Source organism: Gallus gallus, chromosome 2 (genome assembly GCF_016699485.2).
Source record: "Gallus gallus isolate bGalGal1 chromosome 2, bGalGal1.mat.broiler.GRCg7b, whole genome shotgun sequence".
Taxonomy (NCBI): domain Eukaryota; kingdom Metazoa; phylum Chordata; class Aves; order Galliformes; family Phasianidae; genus Gallus; species Gallus gallus.
In genome coordinates this window covers 10434412-10455450 of record NC_052533.1, presented here as the reverse complement: position 1 = coordinate 10455450, position 21039 = coordinate 10434412, and the positions used below count along the sequence as shown (strand labels likewise).

Sequence of the window (21039 nt, the reverse complement as noted above, 5' to 3'; positions counted from 1 at the left end):
TTCTTATCAGCCCCTCTCCCTACCCCTGGTTACCATTCCTTTCATTTCTAGTCCTTCCCATCTCCATTCTAACTTCCATTGCCTCCAGACAGCAACCGCCCAGCTGCATTGCACAAATTCCTCAAAGCCTCAAATGCCTTCAGAATGTCATGAAGCATGTGAGTGCTGAGAACCACCAGCTCTGCACAGGATCACACCAATATTTTGCTCTTTGGCATTGATATTTGCTTTACGAGAGGATTCACTAAGAAATAAATATGATGTCAGAAATACAGAGATGAGATGTTGGGCTGTGTTAGTGGAGTATAACATTGCCTTTCACAGTCTTCTAGGTTCCTAAGTCAGTGCTGTTTTGTCCTTTAACTTTCTTGGCTTTGGTGTTTGTTTTTTTTCTTTTTATGTGTCTTTGAGACAAAATTAGTTTGACTGTCTGAGGCAGAAGTGATAGTTTAGCCACTGGGCGAATTCTCAGGTTCTTTGTGGTTTAGTACATCTGGTAAGTGTATTGTGCATGCACGTGTTATGAGGTGAATAGGTCAAAAAACTTACCTTATTTGAACAGCTTATCTCAATTTTTAACTCTTCAGTGCAGCCAGCCAAAGCCTGTGTAATGCAGGTATGCAGAAACACTTCTCCACCACCGAGTCCTTCCTGGTCCAGTCTACCATGGGCACCACTAAGTCCCTTCTTTCTTCCCACAGCAAGCAACAGGAGGGAGGGAGGAAAAATCCCCCATTCTCCAAATCTGTCTGTTGACTCGGTAACACACCCCTGCTTGCAGGAGGCATCTGCGTGTCTCGAGTCACTTCTGCCAGCCCTCACTGATTGCAATCCACCCATATGATCAATATCAAACTGAGCTTGAACTGCTGAAGGACTGAAAATTCAATAAAGGATTTAACCATAGAGTAGTATTGTTTTGCTGGATTGGACTTGCAGACAAGACATAATGGCTCAAATACGTATTTATGTCCATGAGTGATTATCAGAGATTTCAAGGGAGTTAGAAGCACGTCAGAGGGGACCTGGTGTCACTGCATGCTTCATGGCTGGCTTCCTCCTTCCCTGAGATCCCTGTTGGAAAAAGTTTTGCTTTGCTTTTGGATGTGTTTGTGGGTATTCTTCAGCTTGTGAGAAGCAGTGGGAAGAATCTGTCTCTCTCTGTCTACATTGTTTTTGTCTCTAAAGCCATTATTTGTAATCTTTCCTCCCCCATAATTCCCAGGGAGCCAATGCTGCAGCCCTGCTTAAAACTTACATCACTGAGGTTTGTGCTGAATTTCCTTCAGATGGAAAACTGTGCCAACACCATATTCAGTGGCTGTGGAAATGGCCACCTGTCAAAAGCCATACTGAATTCATTACAGACTTCAGCAGCCACAACCAGGCAATTCTGCCCCCGACTTCCTTCATAGGAATCAGACCAAACAGGGATTTTAACAAACAAGGACTTGCAAGAGTCCTTCAATTATAAGGACACCAATAATTGGGGCACTTCATCATAACACTACAAGCATTTCGACAGAGAGGAGAGTCAGAGTGTGTGATGAGATATCCTGAAATAACTCATTGGCCCCCCAGAAAAAATAATCAGTGAGGTTTTCCACTTACTGCAGTTCCAGATGGATGGAAATCCTTTCATTTGCTGGAATTACTCTTGGGTGCATTTTTTAGAAGAAAGAAAAGCCCTGTTTCATTTTTATTTCCTTTTCTCTTAAGATTCAGGCTATTCTATAGTGTATCGTGAAGAGGCATGAGGCTTTGCAAGGAGGGAGAGGAGAATAAGAACAGATTTCAGTTCATCTACCACAGTGCTCAAGTTCATATTGTTTGTACAAATACTTTCTTATTCCTTCAAGTTCCAATAGTCTTCTATTGTATTCTTTGTTGTGTTGGTTTTAAGGAAGATATTTTTTGCATAAAGGAGAGAAAATGATATAGATTATTTGGGAATTACCTTTCAAACAAAGTCAGAATGATTACTTGTCAAAAGAAAAACATGAAAAAAAGTATTACAGAAGGGATTGAAATCAACATAGAATATATCCAGGCTTGCCATCCCATTTGTGGCTGTCATGATTCTCACAGTTTTTGCTTTGAAGCCTTTCTTAAACAATGATGTGAAAATATCCTCTACTTACCTAAATACGTGAGCTGATATAGGATGGCTGGGAAGAGAAAGAGAGAAAGCTGAACCAGCAAAGAGGATTTCCTAGGCACTGAGAGAGGAACCCTACTCTCATAGATGTCCACCATGAGCAGAGAGAGCTTTGGGGTGGGCATAGGATGGGGTGTACATCCCCCACTTCCCAGCTGATGAGTACCACAGCCTGCTCTGTCTCTGGTGCTGCCTTTCCTTTTCCTCTGCTTGGTGTTTTCATGGCATTTTGACTGATCTAGTGACGTGTGGCAGCTTCACAAGGCAGCGTGTTTGCTATCACATTTTTTTGGCACTCAGTTCTTATGGGTGCTATCTTTACAGAGACTGTATGTGGTGTCAAGAAGCAGATTCTGATCTTGCTTCATACAGAGGCGTTTCAATGGCGCCAGGAGCTATCTGATTTTCAGGCTTTCAGTTTATATCCTGTTGCCTAGGTGAACTGGAATTTTATATACAGACAGATCTGCTATCTCAGAGGGAAAAAAATTAAACAAGGCATTAATACAACATGAATGTGTTTACAAATTCTGACAGAGGTTATGACTTAGCTGTAATTCTCTTCTACATGGTAGTGAGTTCAGTACCAGTGATTGAGAGGGTCTCTGCAATTTCACAATACAAAGAGGTTGTGCCAAGCAATTTTTCCCTTTATTGGTCACCTTTCTCTCTTTGTGTGGGCTCAGTCCTGCCAGGCTCTTGTAGCTCCCTTCCAGGACAGAAGGGACCATGCTGGAAGGAGCAGAGAGAGCAAACTGGTGATCTATAAAGACTCTTCTAACCTAAACCATTCTATGATTTTAATAGTTTTCCTCAGATTAATGATTTTTTTTCCCCGCCAAGTTAAAAAGATCCACAGGAATTGCTAAATTGTGACAACAGCACGAGTCAGTGTATTTACCCAAGGACATCTCATGTGCCTCAGTGAACCATCACAAATTATCAGCCTCTGAGGGTTTCAAGCTCTAGATGCTACTGGTGTTCTTCTCTCCTGCCAGGGGTTAGTCATGCTGATGCTCGGCAGCCTGGAAAGTCTCCCAGCTTTAGCGTGAATTGGATTGTGGGGAACGCCGATCTGGAGGTTATCAACGCCACAACAGGGAAGAGGAACTGCGGGAGCCCCTCACGGCTCTGCAAGCACATGTTCTTCGCTCGGTGGGCAAAGCTTCATGGCAAGGTAGGCCTGGCATGCTGACGGGACACTGCTGCCAGCAGCAGGTGGGCTGATCCTTACCCTGTAATCAACCCTGTCTTGGGAATCTCGTGACGAAGGTGCATCCACAACAGGTGTCCAGCATTCCTCCTGGTGGAGCCTGGGTGGGGCTGGAGGTTACTAGGAGCCAAGATCCTATGGTAGCTGAGGACACAGAGAAAGCCAACAGCAGAAACCCAGGCACATTTGGAAGGGAGATGGGTGTTCTGATTGTCCATGGCACTAGTTTCAAGCTCAAACAAGCAGTGTTGAGTGTCCAGTCAAGCAAAATAGAAATTTTTTTCACATCTTGCTCTAAGTATCTCTTTGCCTCCAAGGGGAGTCCTCAACCTACCAAGTCTCAGAGGCCTGAGAGAAGTATTTGTCATAGTCTTGGAGATATCTGCATCACTTCATTGCCTACACAGCAATTTAAACTCCCAACTTCAGCTGCTCCCAGACTCACTGTAGTTAGCTGATTAAAGCAGGTGCTATGGATTGCTCATTCATTTTCTCTCCCCTACTCCCCTAGATGTGTCATTTAATACTGATAATACCCAGCTGCTTCTCAAAAGGTGAGTTGACCAGATGCTGAAGGCTCTCTGATTTCATTACTCAGCAGCAGTACAATTTAAAGGTATTAAAACATAGGCTATACTTAGTTAAAATGACAACCACCCCTTGACAGCTGGGCTTCCCCTAGAGAAGTTGGCTATGAACTCCCTTATTTGAAATGGCACTGAAGTCAACTTGCCATTGCATTTCACTTCCCATGGATGGAGACAGTGACAGGACAGATGGATGGTTTAAAACTACAGGGTGGAGCCTAGAGCTGAAGGAAATGAATAGAAGAAACTTCATCTGGAATAAGGGAATGAAAGAAAAAAAGGGTATGGGAAATAAGGAAGAGCCAAAGGGATTTGGAAGCAGCGAGCCTCTTTCCAGGGCTGAGTGAGTACCTCAGAGCCTTCTGCTTGCCAACAGTTGGGAAACGTAAAGTCAAGGATATGTGGGTATATCAGCATTTTGAAATAGAAATGGGCCTAACATATTAAGAATGTTTTCTGCAGTCAAAGTCCAAAACCAAGTCAAAGAAAAGGGTGTTATAACAGCAATTCAAATCACTGCTGTGATTTTACGTGAATAGGATTTGGCCATGTAGCAGGGGGCACATTGTTTTCTGAATGTTTGTCTCAGACGTTTTCTTTGTTTCTGTTATTTTTTTTTATTTTGTAGTCAGTGTTTCTCTTCCTGCCTGAACTTTCAAGGAGATGCTGGGAGAGAGGAGCACCCACATACCGAGTCAGCAAGACTGACTCCAGTACTGCTATTAGGAGCAGCAGGGAAAACATGCATTGTTTCTCCAGCTCACCTTCTTTCCCTGATATAATGTTATTTTGCTATATGAAGGCTTGTCAAGAATTGTCCTGCAGTCTAGAAAATTAGTACAGGAAATAAATTCTTTTATTAAGTGCCCAAACCTTATTTGTATGGAGAAATAAATGAACAAGGTAGAGAGGTGGCAGGAAAGTTTGCAACCTCTTCCACCAGCAAAATCATTCAAGAAGGCCCATGTACCCTCGGGCTGGAGCACCACTTCCTGCACTGGCTGTGCCAAACACCTCAAAGCTGAGCAGGCCCATGGAGTGTACCCACATGGCACCAAGCAAACCAGATCAGCTCATTCCAGGCTGCATGATTGCCCTATCCTGGAGTCTCTCTTTCAGAATTTCCCTATTTTACAGAGAAGAAAAACTGTTGTTTACTCACCAAGGCTGTGCTTTGATGGTGTGTTTTCCTACAGGGTGCTATTTCACTGGCTTGTAAGCATTGGACTTTCACCTGCCTGCTTGCTCTAGGGCATTTTCCAGACTTCAGGTTCTTTCACATCATGTCAAAGGCTCACTGCTGTTTTGGTACTGCTGAGGCTTTGGCAGGTCAGAGTTTGGTCCTTCTGCACAATTCAGGGTACTGCAGCCTCTGTGTGCTCCAGGCGTGTGTGCAGGCCATATCTGTCTATCAATCTGACTGGCTGGCTGGCAGCACAGTGCTCACTCCTCCATCAGCATGGATCTAGATGCTAATTTCTGCCCCATTCTGGGCAGTTTTCACAGCATTTCTGACAGTAACAGATACAAGAAGGAAAAGGGAGGGTACACAAGGAGCCTTTCCTCCTGTGGTCTGCTCACGTTACCTTGAAGCCTAAAGCTGCTCAGCTAACCTGAGCACATTATTTAAAAATCCTCAGACTGGATTTTTCCCTTTCTTTTCCAAAAATCATCTCAACCAAAAGGTAGATTTTTTGTAAAGCACACAAATGTTTGCTGCTGCCAATGCCAACTCCAAGGCAGAGCTGTTTACCTTCCTACTCTTTGCAATGGTTTGGAACAGTGTTGCAGGCATTCAATGCTTCCATTTTTGTTGTTGTTGTTAATCCAAAAGTAAACACACAAAGCACAGTGATAGTTTGTTTGCCGCTGATGACATGTAGACAGGAAGATTATACGGCTACTGAACCTCCTGTTTCTCTTGGCTCGATGGTTGATTTTTTTATTATTATTTCATTTTTCCCCTTCCCTGCCTCTTGCTCTGCAGCTGAGCACGCGAACACCAAGCCATGGAGACATGCCATCGATGTACAGCGAGGCGAAGCTAGTGGCTCAGACATACCAGGCTGTCAAGCAGCAGCTGTTTAAGGCATTTCAGAAAGCCGGGCTGGGCACCTGGGTGAAGAAACCCCCAGAGCAAGATCAGTTTCTACTGACTGAGTAAATCACTCAACACCTTTGCTATGCGACCAGATCGAATCAGCTGGTGAGGAGGCTGGGCAGGACTGAGAATGGAAGCGATTTGGTATTTAATAGCAACCTCCACAGAAATATTTTCTTTTAATTCTGTATTGGAAAAACTTAAATATAAATGTGTCTGATGCACTGAAGTCGACTTTAGAAAATGCTTTTTCATGATCCCTTCCCAAGAATGCACCTGCCCAAATTAGAATGCCAATCCCACAAAGATTTTGCTTGTCATAGTTTATCGCTGTTGGTATTCACAATCTGAGGCGTTAGCAGGCCACCTGGCTGATCCCAAACAGAGTTTGTTTTCCCTCACAGAGTCAGTGCAAGAGTCATCACTGAATAATGGAAAACAGTAAGCAGAGATGGAAGCACCCCAGGCACTCAGCAGGGCTCTGGGCATCCATAATCATCCACAAGTAAAGGTGTTGAACCTCTATGCAAAATCATCCTGTTCACTGCCTAAATCTGTGATAAAGAATTTGGGCCTTGAAGATATGCAGAATTTTTAAGCTCCGCTTCCCACTGCTGGCTCTGAGCACAACGCTGGGCGTCAGCTTTCCCTTGGTGTTTACACTGCACTCCTCTGATGCCCTGGACATACTACTTCCCACCACACCTCTGATCCTGGCCATGAGTTTCACACACTGCAAATCTGAATTATCTGAGCCCATTCACACCACACTTGTCCCCTTATAAACCAACCGGGTGTCCCTCACCCCCCTGGAATGCCACTGCGGCTGGTACTCTCCATGGTGCTGGACTGCAGGATCTCTGAGAGGATGCTCCCAGATCCAGAGATCACGGAGCTGCTGCAAATCATTCAGGCTGGAGCCAGCACCCAGGGCCTCAGATCTCACAGCTCCTGAGAATCCACTGCTCTAAATTAAGTCGGTGTGAACTCAGGATGCTCCCAGATGTGTTGGGTATCCACAACAGAGACATCCCAAACTAGACAGACAGTATGTTTGGTACTTGGCTCTTTCCTGCCTCAGTTTCTCCATCCGCAAAATGGGGATAATAACATATGCTTCACATCTAAAGAAGTTGGCAGGAGCAGAGTGTTCTGGCCAGGTCCCAGATAAGCCAGATGCTGTCACTTCTACAGTGAGTTTCACCTCTGCACATTGTCCAATTAACATAAGTGCAGTAGATAGAACTACAAACTTGGGTAAGGTCCCTCTCCATGTAAGAGTTTCCAGATTCTAACTCTGTATAAATGACAAATATTATTGTTTCTCAGTTAGGAGGCAAGTATCATTTCCTGTATAATTGTAACTGGATCTGATATTATCTCATTTTTGAATCATCCCAAACTTCATCAGAATGCAGAAGATACTGTCGTGGGAGAACCAAGCTTTGATAGTCCCACTGCAGAATCAACCTTCAAATGCCCTGCATATTTCTTTTGTGTTTTTATTATTTTTTTCTTTGTTAATGACAGGACTTGCGGGTATATAACTACTGTTTTCTTTTTATTCTTGTGATTCTCTTTAAACCTGTATATAACATGTTGCTACTGATTTGTGATAATTGTCTTGGTATTTTCTCAGAACTGTCAAGTTGAGTTACTTTTCAAATAACACAAGGCTCATATTTTTCCATGTAATTTCCTTTACATAAGAAACTGTTCCTATCAATAAAGATAGATGTTCTTTGTATAGGGTTTATCATATTTGGAGAGCCATATACAGTAAATACATTGTTTATTGATGCCCACAATAGAATAGCTACAGTATTTTGATGAAATTTTATTTTTAGATTATAAACTGCAAGATGTATCTATAGTGTCTTGTATAAAAACAATTGTGATAAACTAGAATTTTTAAATTAGATAAAACAAAGCTCCCCCCTTCCAGAGACCTTTTCAACAAAATAATACATTCCATATTAACTACCAAAAATATTTAAATTAAAAAAGAAATCCTTAGAGTAGAAATAGTAAAAAGAAAAAATACCCAAGACATTTTCAGTAATGGAAGCATTTTGTGGTACCCACTTTGTCAATATTTTGACTACTCTCTCATCCATTCTGGTTAGCATTCTGAATATTTATGGCACCTGCTGGAGCTTCTCACTCCTTTCACATGGTCCTTTCCTCCAGCACAGCCATCCCTGCTGCAGAGCCCCCACAAGGTCTGGACAGCTGGGGAGCAGTGGGAGGGCTCGGGGTCATGACCATGGCCAGTGGTGCAGTAGATGCCATGGGTAATGCTAGTGGTGATGGTTGCAGGGACTGCTCCCAATGAGGGAAGGAAGCCGTAAGAGAACCAAAGAGGAGGATGAGGGCTTTTAGACAGAGACCCATAGGACATGGAGAAGCAATGTCTTCTGCTTTTCCTCTTCAAGTTAGTCTTCATCTGGCACATGAGAGACCTTAAGGCTTCTCCTTACATTTCCCAGCCCTCCCCTGCTCTCCTTCAGCCCCGGCACAGTGGCCAGTCAACAAGTGCATAAAGCTCCACAGGCTGGTGTTGCAGCTAAGGTGACAACAAAAGGCTGTGCCTGGCTATTTTTAAGGACAAAAAGAAAAGTGTGGCAAGATTTAATTATCCTTTGTTGCAAGAAATACATAAATGAAATCCTGGATTCAGTTGCGGTGGAGATCAAATGGAGTCCCGCTGGAAGTGGGCATCAGCTGGTCCCTCTGAAGGCAATGGATTTGCCCCTCCACTTGCACAAGGGTTGAACATGACCTTAAATGTCTACTTCTTCTCATTATGTGCAGTGATAGAGTGTGATGGGACCAGCTCCCAGAAGCATGCATGACCTACATGCAGCATTTCCTGAAGCAAAGGAAAACTTGCTCAGTAGTAATCTTTTAGTGAAGATTCTGTACATAACACGCATGAGTGAATGGCAATACTGTACTAATGGATGTACATTTGTAACATTTGTAAAAAAGAAAAAGAAACAAAAAAGGACAAGAGAAAATAAATCTGAATTTACATACGTGAATTTGCTGCTAAATTCTGTAAATTGCACTTCAGTGATACCTGATAAGTGAATGTTTCTGTTAAGTGAATAAAATGCCAAGTAAAATTGTTCTTTCACTGTTTGTTGACTGTTTTTCACAGTGGCTTAGAAATCAGTTTGCAAATGCTCCAAGATATACTAACATATTTTTATACACACACAGTAGATCTCTAGTCAACACGTTCTTGTCCTGTTTGGATTTGATCTGTCATAGGAAACATATAGTTGCATTGATGGTTGCTGGTAGGGAAGAAGCCTTCTAGGGACAGTCAAAGATGAGTGAGCTGAGTCTGCCATTAACTTATTTCCAGGTTACTCTGAAAACTCTTTCTCAATGAAAATTAGATACATCTTTACAAACTCACACTTCATGTGACTTGCTGTCTGTAGCTGCTTAAGAAAACTGAGGAGATTAACAAAAGGTCTGGGTCAGTGCATCTTTGCAGACCACTTCATTGGTGGAGTGGCCCCGGCTTCCTCCTGAGTTAAGCTTTAGGTATTTAGTTACAGCAGACAAGAAACACACTGAGTCCATATGACATCACCTATGCAAAAGTTTAACACACTTAGTGCTTAGGCATCACTTTATGTGTTTCCTCCAGCCATTCCTTACAGAGATCTCCAGTGTTACCAGCCTTTCAGAAGTGCCCACTGTCAAAGTATACACACACTTCACAGTTAAAATTTTCTAGAAAGAGACTTTCTTATCCCCTTCCTTGTGAAGATTTGTTTCCAGGATAAAATTGAGCCTAACAGCTTCCAGAAAGCCCCTTCAGCTCACTGGACCCCAGAGGAATTTGTTTGCTCCTGTTGAAGAATTTGATGCTGGACCCACATGGGCCATCCCATGGGTCTCATTCCTGGCACAGCAGGACATCATCAGTGGCTATGCATATCATTTATTTCAAGGTTAGACACTGTGGCAGTTGCTTTTCCTTAGCTTGGGTCTATGTTGTTAGGTATTTGGGTGGGAAAAGTAGGAGAGGGGAAGAATAAAACATTTACAGGGTGAGGTTTTCTTCGTGCGAAACTGTCACTGTGAGCTGATCCATCCACGCTGGACTTGTGACTTGAAAAATAAAAGCATCAGATTCTCAGTATTTATAGATCCCAAAATTTATTTTCACATACAAATTATATCACTTTATCTGGATATAGGTGAAGCAAATCCCATCATCTCTCCTCTCACCCCAGCCTTGTTACTTCCCTGTCAGCAAAGATGCTCAAGCCAGCAGAACATTAAGAAAGGAGAGAAGCTACACCAGTAAGGCTGTTTGTGCCACTAACCACACTCCAAGTGGTGAACCTGTCATTACTTTCATGTAAAAAAGTGTAAATGCCAGGATTCCTGGCTTGTTTAATAAGCAGCATCAGCTTGCCCCACAGAGGAGCTTCAGAGAGGACATGTTCTACCTCCAGCTCCAATGCAGATATGGGCCATGAAAGGGGTGACAGCCCCACATGTCTCCCTGATCCCCATCACGTGGGGGTCCCTGCCAGCCTTCCCAGCATCCTGGGACCCCAGCCCACACCTGGGCAGTTTGGCCATATCTGAGCTCACCACAGGTGGTTCCCAGCCTGTTTTCCCCTCTACAATCAGCTGCTAGTGTCCAACTATGGCAGACACTGTGATGTGATTTGGCTGCTGAAAACAACTACAAAGCAGTCATTAGAGGAAATTATATGGATGGATTCTGTATTTAATCTCATTGAGTTTAAAGGCTGAATACCAGAACTGCACTTAAAACTTTACAGGCATCCACCCCAGGATCATCGGGCACAGTTATTTCTTTTCCAACTGTACATTGGAAAAACAACAACATAAAACATGAACAAGCTGGTATATCAGCTAACAGAGGGCTTGAGAGAAGTGCTTGTTTCTGAAATAAAATAAATAAGTCCTTCTGCTGCAGTTAAACCTCGATAGCCCTGCTTGTGTGTTGAAGAATGAAACAGCAATTTAAAAGCTTTTTAAGCCCCTTGATTCATTATTGTTGTGCCTACTTTCCAGCCCTTATACCTGATTAATTTGGTTGATTTCAGCTTGATCATGTGGATACACTAGTTTAGCTGGAAATTTGCGTGAAGTCACAGAAAAGCTGTGACTTTTTCAAGCATAGTGACAGCCTGCTTGGATGCAAAGACACACACATACAAAATGCAAATAAAAAAACACAAAGACATGCAAGCACATCCATAGGTATAGACACGTCAAATTTTTTGTCAATCCTAAGCTTCCTAAATAAATAATTCAGCCTTGGAGAAAGGACCAAATTATTGTCTTTTCAGCAATGAAATGGTTCTATTCAAATGCTTCATTCAGTCTGGCTTTCCTGGCAATTAAATCCTCCATTAGATAAGTTTATGTTCTATTTTATCAACTTCCACTGTGATACAGAATTACTTCCAGCAGACCATGAAAGCCTTGTTCTGCCCAGGAGAGGAAAAGGTCCTCTTCACTCTCCTTTGGCCCTGAACAGACACCTTCACAGCAGTGCTCAGCAAGAAGAGAGGCAGGTCCTTCCTCTACACCCAATGGGACCAAAACAAACAGGGGTGAAAGGAAACATTCTCAGGAGTAACAATATGATTTACATGCTATCACACCCTCAACACCACAGAATCCGAAAATCCTGACTATTACACAGAATAGTGAGACTTGGGTTCCTCAACCACAGATTTCAGTCATAGTCAACACCTAAACCCTACACTGCTGGTTCCAAGCCCCTGTTCAGCCTCTCAGCCTCTCACATTAAATACTCTCTAGTCTACAGATCTTCTTCTGGATATGCTTTGTCCTGGCTGCCTGCTGTGGGCCTTGTGCTGATCCTCTCTGTGGTTTGAGACCTGTCCAGACTCATCTACACATACTACCTGTGGTCCTCTCAAAACAAGATCATGCCCAAGAGAAAAAGGAGGGCTCCTCTTTGTTAAGTAACTCAGTTGATAAATGGCTCATGCTGCTGTCTAAAGGGACAAGAGAGTATTGAAGCCAACAGAACAACAGGCACTTTGAAAGAAATGTATCAGGAGGATACGCTTTACATTTATGATACTGTACACTATATGGAGAAAGCTAAATTACTTGTTATACTTGAATAATCTTTTGGCATGAGAAAGACCAAAAAGCACGACAGCTGGTTCTAGGACACTTCACCAGGAAAAGGGCAAACATGAGTTCCTGTGTAGGCTTTACCTTTCAAATGAGGAAGAGCCAAAACCTGGTTCCTAGGCCTGATGCACCTGTACTCAGTGGAAACCGAAACCATCCTCCACTGCCATCTGAACCTCTGCATTAGAATTTCCTTGTTGCGGCTCAGCACTTCTCAGCTGTACTATTTTCACATCTGTCCCAGTAACTCTTTGACCCTTGGACAGGTGGGAGTATATTTGTAAATCAGCTCTACAAGTTCAGCTCTATTTTCTATGTATGTGGCTTTCCTAAAATGTTCTTTTATCTTTTGGGGGGATTACTCAAGGAGTGATGCAGAGATCAGAAGTAGCTAATCTGCCCATACATTTGTCTCTCTGCTTACTTATCTCTCTTGAAGCACTGTGGAAAAAGCAAAGATTGACTAAATCTGAAAATATCCCCTTGTTCACTCAAGGAGTGATGCAGAGGTCATGCTACCCCAAAAGTGTCATTGAGATGTACCAAAACATAATTTTGGCCCACTGCTGTACAAGATCATCAAACTAAGGTATAACTGTTAATTTAACACAACTCCGTTGACTTCAAAGGACTCAGATTACTGTAATGGAGCGGAATTCACTTTATGAAGGAGCCAGGGTGTTAAGGTCAGATGAAATAGGTACATGAAAGCACTTCATCATTCCTTCTCCTTGTACTTCACTGTGCAACTCAATGATTTGCACCGCTGAGTGCCAAAGCAGTCTGCTAGTGTCTCTGGACAAGGCTGGCTGAGGATTACCCTCTGAAATGACATTTAACTGGTGAAGCATTTTAGTGCTTATAGGATTGGCCAGCAAGTGCCATACTCTAATCCTGCTTCAAATTCCTCACCTTTTTTTTGTCATATTTCCTCCAGTTTTCATGGGGAAAAAGCTCTATGCAGCCATTGCAGTGAAGATTAGCCTTTCGTGACAAGGTGGAAGGGACAATTCAGTGATCTCACACATGCACAGAAGTTCAGTACCTAAGTTCAGCACCTCTGTCATGAGAGCAGATCCATAACATTATTTTCAGATGTAGCTCTTCTTCATTTATTTTTTAAGAAACACGCTCAGTTTCTGCTGTTCTTTCTCCTCCTTGTCTCTTGCTCCAAATGTCCCCAACAGAAAGCAGTAGCATCAGCCCCAGTGTTTCAGTCTCACATTGACCCAGAGGTCTGGTGCTGCTGGGGTACCCTGCTAGCTGATAGAAACAAGTGTAAAGCAACACATGAAGAAACAACAAGCCAAACTAAAAACATATTTTAAATGAAGTGGCACTCCATCATTTACAGGAAGGTATGCAGTAGCTACTGACATCATTGTTATTGGTATTATCATCATCACTGGTCAACTGACTGATACTTCTTCCATCCTCTACGGTGCGTATTTTACCACTGGGGGTGCTCTATGCCCTGTGGGGATGAACCAAGGTGGAGATGTTGGGTATTAGGGTTGCCTGGAGTCCCACACACTGGTTGGATTGTGCCTGGAGCAGCTGGAGAGTGTGTGGTCGTTTGCCTTCACCCAGCCTTCGTGTCTGCTTCCCTCACCTGTAACAGGGCCATAGGAACCATCAGGGGTGATTAACGCATTATTGTCACCGGTGATAACAGAGCACAGTCATGAGTTCTCCTGGCCTTTAATAACTGCAAGCCAAAGAAAATAAAATGGCATTAATTTATATTCATTACAATAAATTAATAGACTACAGCCCTTCAGTCCCTCTCATCCCTCTCCCCAAGCTCTGGCAGCAGCAGCTGGCGCTGGGGAGATGGGAGGGGCTGTCCAGGAAAAGGAGCAAACCAACCAGCTATCCCCAGGTCCGCTTCCAAATGAAAAAGCTCTCAGTGTATCCAAGGGGCTGTTACAGCTCACAGGCTTTGGAGTGCCTATCTCTTTGTGTGTATGTCTGTGAATATATACAAATATATGTTATTTGCTTAAGGGCTACTTCCCATGTGCCACATCAAGACATCGGCACTCAGTGGCTCATCATCTGGCCAGTGCCCCCACTACCAGTAAAATAGGAATAAGAGGCTGTGTGTCTCTTCCTGTTTTAGCATTTTTTCCTCTCTCTTCCCTCCTCCTCCTGCACATCCTGCCCTCTTGCTGCCATTCTCCCAAATGGCTTCAAATCACTAAGCTGGCAGAAAACTGACACAGCAGAAAATATGATAAATGCTTCTAAGGCTGGAGAGTTGAAACCATTTTCCGGAGGGTCAAAAGGCTGAGGAGCTGGGGGAGGCAGGGAGGGGTGGGGCACAGAGGGGATTTTCCTGTTCCACAGCCTCATCCTCAAGCACCAGTGGTTTCTTCCTTATTTCCTCTCATTTTGCAAACACAATTTGTCTTTCCTCACCACCTCTGAGTGCCTTGGAACCATCCTGGGGCACCCACGGGGAAACCACAGCCTCGTGCAGATGCTCCATCAGCACAGCGATGCTCTGCACTGGCTCTGGGGAAAGGAGGGAAGTCAGATGAGATATGAGGAATTCCCAGCCCTAGCATTAAATCAACAACAGTGGCATTTCCAGGGATGCTGGTGAGAGAAGGCCAGGCTTCTGGAATGCTGATCAGTGCATGCAGGATGGTCTGCGAAGCCCAAATCTAAGGAGGACTGTTGTGGCGGGTGGCTCAGCACCATGTAGTCATTTGCTCACTCCTCCTGGAAAAAAATAATAATAATAATAATAAAAATAATAATAATAATAAAAAAAAAACACAGAACTTGTGGGTTGAAACTATTTACAAAGAGAGAAAAAAAAAAAGGATAATAGTTATGATTATATATATACATATATATACATACGCATATGAGTGTATATAACAAGTGCACAAGCAATTGCTCACCACTCCCCAGCTGATGCCCAGCTATCCCCCGAGCTCCAAAAGAGACAGAGATGCCCTCTCATCCCCTTCAAAACTTCTGCATTATGTCATATGGTATGGAATATCCTTTTGTCCAGTTTACGTCAGCTGTCCTAATTCTGTTCCCTCCCAGTTCCTTGGGTTCCTCATTGAGAATGGCCTTGGTTCTGTTCAGCACTGCTTCACAGCAGCTATGAACATCGGTGTGTTAGGAACATTGCTTTTCTCCTAGAACCAAAACGTAGCATCATATCACACACTGAAGAAAACAATTCCATCCCAGCTGAAACTAAGACAAAGACCAACCTCACAGCCCTACCTGCCCGGTATGCTCCTCTCTGCTCACCTCACTCTGAGAATATCATGGCCTTTCTATGGCATTTCATGGGCAGAGCAGAAGATCAGGTCCTTAGAAACAGATTTCTATATATAGGTAAGATGCTTATTGTTCCCAAAATACTCATATTGGAATAGTTTGTCCAGAGATGTGGTGGATGTCTTGTTCCTGAGGACATTCAAGGTCAGAATGGACAGGGCTCTGAGAACCCTGATGGAGCTGTATGTGTCCCTGTTCATGGCAGGGAAGATGTACTACATAACCTTTAATCAGCCCTTCCAACTCAAATGATTCTATGATTCTGCTATATTATCCATAGTACTTCTAGTGCACCCCTTGTCCTTACCAAAGCAGTGAATGACACACAGTTTGCATAATCATCTCTTACTGATGGAAAACCAAGAACAGCGTGCCTAGGCCACAGTGAAGCCCCACAGATGAGCAGTGCCTCCACAAGACCTCGTGTCCTTTGGGCAAACACAGCTTCCCGTGAGCCTTCCTGCCGCCTACATACAGAACTCAGGGTAAAGGGCTCTGCCTCAGTGAGACAGAGATTGTATGCAATGACCCTGTGGCCGAGGACCGAGTCGAGTGGTGGGGTACCCTCCAAACATCAGTTGCCTTTACATCTGGGTGGCCCTGGATGTTTGGGACTGAGTAGTTTAGCACGGAACATCAAAGTCTTTGAACTGGTAACCCAGGTCCCCTGATCTCAAGCACCAACATGATTTCTTTATCAATAAATATTTGTTAAAAATAAGAAAGGACGGCAGCTAGACAAAAATTTTTAATAGAACACATTAAAATAAAAATAAAATCTGTTATTATGTCACATGATATTACGGTGTGTAATTGATAATCGTGTCAGTAACAAGTTTGTTTACAACATGCATACACACACACGTATTTTAAAATAGGCACACTACCTGATGCCACCCATCTTCTTGTCGCATCAAAAACTAATTCTAAAAACACTACAATAAAATCCCACAGAATTTCTGAGCACTACCCCAATACAGGTGTTTTTTTATCCTTCCCAAGAACAAAATCCAGCCAAGGAAGGCCCCAGTCCTTTCCCAGCAGCAGGTCAGCATCCCCTCCCCCCCCTTTCTTGGGTGACCCACAGTGAAGCAGCCAGAGTTGTAGGACCCACCCTCGGCTCTCACAGCTGCCTCCTCCCTGCTGCGCTTGGGGCAGACCTGTACCAAAGCCTCCATGTTTGTGTCTCTCCTGCCTGCCAGTAACATTCTGAAATGCTCTGTATTTCACTGCTGGAGTAGTTAGGTGCAACATCTATTTTTTCAGATCTTCCTATCCATCACCCGGAACATATAGCTGAGGTGTTTGGCTCCAGTACATTTACATGGTAATCAAATCATTAGCCTGGGGGAGGCATAACACATTAATGACTTCAGAAATGTTGGTTAAACTCCAGTCCTGATCAAAGAGACCAAAATTTATTGTCGTTCCTCTAATAGCCGTGCGGTAACCAAAATGAAATCAATTTGATGAAGATAATTAGCTTCCCATCTCCATCACCACACGCTTAGAACAATTAGATGGAATGAACTTCCCCTGCTAGCAATATGATACTGTTAGCACAGACTAAAATACTTCAATAGCAACAGCCAGGAAACCTTTACTGGAACAACTGTTCTTAAATTAGAAGTTGCTGGTTCACCAGAATCTGAATGTACTCCCAGGAGATTCAGTACCACGTGCACAGGTCCTGGGCAGAGCTCACAAATAGACACCGGAAGAGGTCTTCTAGAGCAGACTAGCATCATCTCAGGACTTTGCCTGGGCTGTTGGACCTTCACAGTCAGGTCCTAGAACTCCACATTCCTGCCCCTGAAGAGTGGAAACAGTGTCCTCTGCTAGAGCAAGACTGGTCCCTCCATGCTGAGCCAGAGCCATCCCACTGAACATAGCTGGTGGCTTCTGAGGAAGCCTGTTTACTGTGCCCAGGCGAGGTAAGGGAGGATGCCAAAGTGAACCTCAGCAACACTTTGGGGCAGGAGGGTGGCTGCACCCACCATCTGGGATATCTGTAGGCTCTGTATCTCACCTCTCCCATTTGCCAAGCTCCAAGCACAATTATTTTTCTCACTGAGAGGTCTTTGTGTCAGCTTGCAGCTGAGCAGGAAAAGCAAATTATATCTTTGCAGAATAAGGAAACCTTCTTCCAGTTTTGTACGTATTGGACTCAGAATTTCTCTTTGCCTTAGCTTCACAGGCAGAATATATTAGCGTCCACACTAATCAAATAATGGGAAACTTGATTTGTTCATATTCTCATTAACAAGCAGTCAAAATGCTTTTCCACTTTTCAAAAAAATAAAATATTCCATTTGTGAACGTTCAGCTGATACTCATTTAATTTATTCTGAATGTCTGAAAACATATATAATTGCATGGGTTTTAGCAGAAATGACCCATATCTTTTCAACACAGACCTCAGCTACACAATGACTGTTGCCAGCACTTTGAAACAGAGGTAAAAACAAAGTGACTTAGGAACACAAGACTGATTTCTGGTCAAAGATTTTCAAAACTTCAGCCAAAATTTCATTCCGTGCCTGTCAAAGAAACAAGATATTTTATTCCTGATATTATGCCATTTGGAAATAGCAGTCTTTTTATTTCCTCCTATTTTAAAAACTTACATTGTGCCATATCTTAAAAGACAACTTTCCAAGAGAAAATTACTTATTACATCACTTCTATGCAATTTCTGCCTTTGCATTTTCAAACAGTCCCTCTACAATATCTTCATGTTGTTTAGTGTTGCACACAAATCGGTACAACATTTGATACAGGTTTTTCAACAACACCCCCAGATATCACAGTGAGAAGGATTTTATAGATGAAGAAGGTAGAGGATCTGTTTTCCAAAATGAAATCTATTTTATACCCTTTTCTCTTCCAATTGTGCCCCCTTTTTGCTGCCCTTGGAGTCCTCCCTAGGCACATTTTAGATAAGGGCAACCTACGTCTTCATATTTGAAAGTCTCAACAAAGTTTTTCTGGCTGCAGAGATTTTGGAGACAAAGCAGTGGAAGTAGATGGGAAAGGAAAAAGAGGACAAGGAAAACATTAGCATCAGAGTAAACAGTAATCCACACCAATCTCACTCAACGACAGAGGTGGAAATAGGTTCCAACTTGAGGGCTGGAACCTTAGGCAGACAATAATACTGTTCTGTGGAGAAACTGACTTACTTGATTCCTCCTGTGTCCTGGAAAAGGACTATGAATTAATCTTCTCATACTACGTATAACTAACAAATTAATATAAAAGAAAGAAATCTACCTAAAGCTATGAAATATGAAGCCATGTAACTGGCTTAGAAAGGTTCTGCTGATGGAGACTGAGACAGCATTCCTGAGAACCATCAGTGCCTGCTTGTACTGTTGTTATACTCTTTTCTAGAATCATCCGTCTACTGTCAAAAACAAGGGGTAATTAGTGGTTGGCTTGGCCCACTAAAGCCATTCTGTAATATTTAATTTCTATTTTTTCAATTGGTAATCAGTCCAGGACCAAAGCCAGCATCCCTTTGGGCTTATTATGGGTCTGGTAGGTCTTTTCGAATCTCGGTGATACTATGATTCTATGATCTTATAGTTCTCAGAATGTTTTACTAGACCTTGCTAGACCTTGAGGCTGTTAGTTGAATTTCTTTTCAGTTGGATCTACCGGTGTGTAGTAGAATATGACTGTAACCTTAACCAGAATCTGAAGAGCACAGTTTATGTGCAAGGCAGTACGCGTATTTGCCATGAGTTCATCAGGAATGAAGGCTTTAAAGCAATTAGACCCAAAAAAAGGTGATAGAAATCTCAATGAAGAAACCACACAAATTATTCCTGTACTTAATCACAGTCTCTGATATTCTCAGTGGAAATACTGTGATGGATAATCAGAGCAAATGACCAAAATTCTTGTGTAATGAGCCCTGTGTTAATTGCCCCACTGTCCATTCAAATACAAATAGTACTAATGAAGCACACAGTCTCATCATCTTCAGACTGACTTTTGTTAGGCCTCTGTTAGAAGTTATTCACCCAAGAGAAATAGCAGGACGTGGTGAACTTCAGTGCAGGGCCTTGTCTTTCATCTGGAAGTGAATGTCCTTCAGCGGGACCTGACTCAGAACCACCCATAGTGACTCCAATCTCTCCCCAGTCATTGCTCCCTTACCACGTGACATGCCACAGACATTCAAGATTTGACAGCAGTGGGATGGATGAAGGCTGCTCTGTTTCAGTGGGACAAGTGGCCATCTCTAAGAGGCTTTTTACTGGCTATGGGATTTAGGAGATGATACTCATCCTTTCAATAAAATGAGCTGTAATGCAGATACTCTGCCCATTCACAAGAAGCTCACCAGAGTTACTACAGCCAAAGAGTAAGGCAAGCAAGGAACATGTGCCTTCAGAGCAGAACTGGACAACAGAGTGCTTTTGGCATTGCTGACTGTTTTCTATTTATTCCCCACACAGGAAGGGGAAGGAGAGCATCTGGAGATTCTCTGGACCTACATGAAGGTTAGTTTGATCATGTGGACTGAAGCCTGATCTGAAACTTCCTTAACAAACAAGTTATTTTCATACATCACCTTTGGTTATTCAGCCAAATGCCCTGAAATGCCAACAAAACCTTTAGACCTTTCCCACATTGCAGCTTCCCAATGGGCTCTCAATGGGGAGATGTGGCCATCCTGCGTAATCCTTGCATTAGACCGCAGGATGGATATAGTAAAGCTGCCTGCTCCCCCCCTCCCCTCCCAGCAGCACTGGAATTGGATCTCAAAAGCTGTCTTGAAAGATTCAGCCACCTGCTGTTAGTTGGCAACGGGCAACAGCAACAGTTTTCCTTCCCCCTTCCTCAAAAATTATTTGAGATCCCTAGATGGAAAGGTATTCCAAGTGCAAAGTGGTTTTGCTTATAAAGTACTTAAGAAACATAAGTCTGACTCACAGAACTCATTTCAAACAAATGAACAACATTTGAAAACATATTATAGACATTATTTCTTCTCCAGCTGAACTTCATCTCTTGAATTTAGTCTTATGTTATGGTCTGATTATTCTCTGAAAGAATTAAATTGGAGGAGGGAAGAAATGAAGGTATTCCCTGGAAATCCTTTCATTTTATTAAAGTCTCTGTTATTGCTTGTGTTGTGTTTGTCCAAAACACTTGTCAAGATTTCATTACCCCAATTTAAAACAGCAGCACTATGTCTAAATGTGGTTATGACTGAAAATGAAAGCATTCTGCAATATTCCCAGAGAGAGCAGAGCATGCTGCTTTCCTGGGCTGAGTTTAGAGAAAATAGGCTATAGATAATGCATGCTTTCACCCATCAAATATCACGCTACAAAGTGTCATTGACGTGCTAAAGGAGAATTTATAGCCCCAAAACATTAGTGAGTCAGACAGGAGTTACCCTTTTTAAGACAGGAATGACCAGCACTAATCAGATCAAATGTAACTGCTCGTTAAGTGCCATGAATGAGCCTGGTTCTCTGCAAGA

At 42.9% G+C, this 21039-nt stretch overlaps 1 protein-coding gene across 1 annotated transcript in view; it reads left to right on the top strand.

Annotated features, from left to right (window-relative positions):
- ADARB2 (adenosine deaminase, RNA specific B2 (inactive)) overlaps positions 1-9192 on the top strand; it is a 299619-nt gene extending 290427 nt beyond the window's left edge. The window contains exons 9-10 of the mRNA XM_418563.8: positions 3157-3335; positions 5946-9192. Coding sequence (XP_418563.5) covers positions 3157-3335; positions 5946-6122 — 356 coding nt within the window. The 3' untranslated portion in view covers positions 6123-9192. The remainder of the gene's footprint in view (positions 1-3156; positions 3336-5945) is intronic.
- Positions 9193-21039: the final 11847 nt, after the last annotated feature.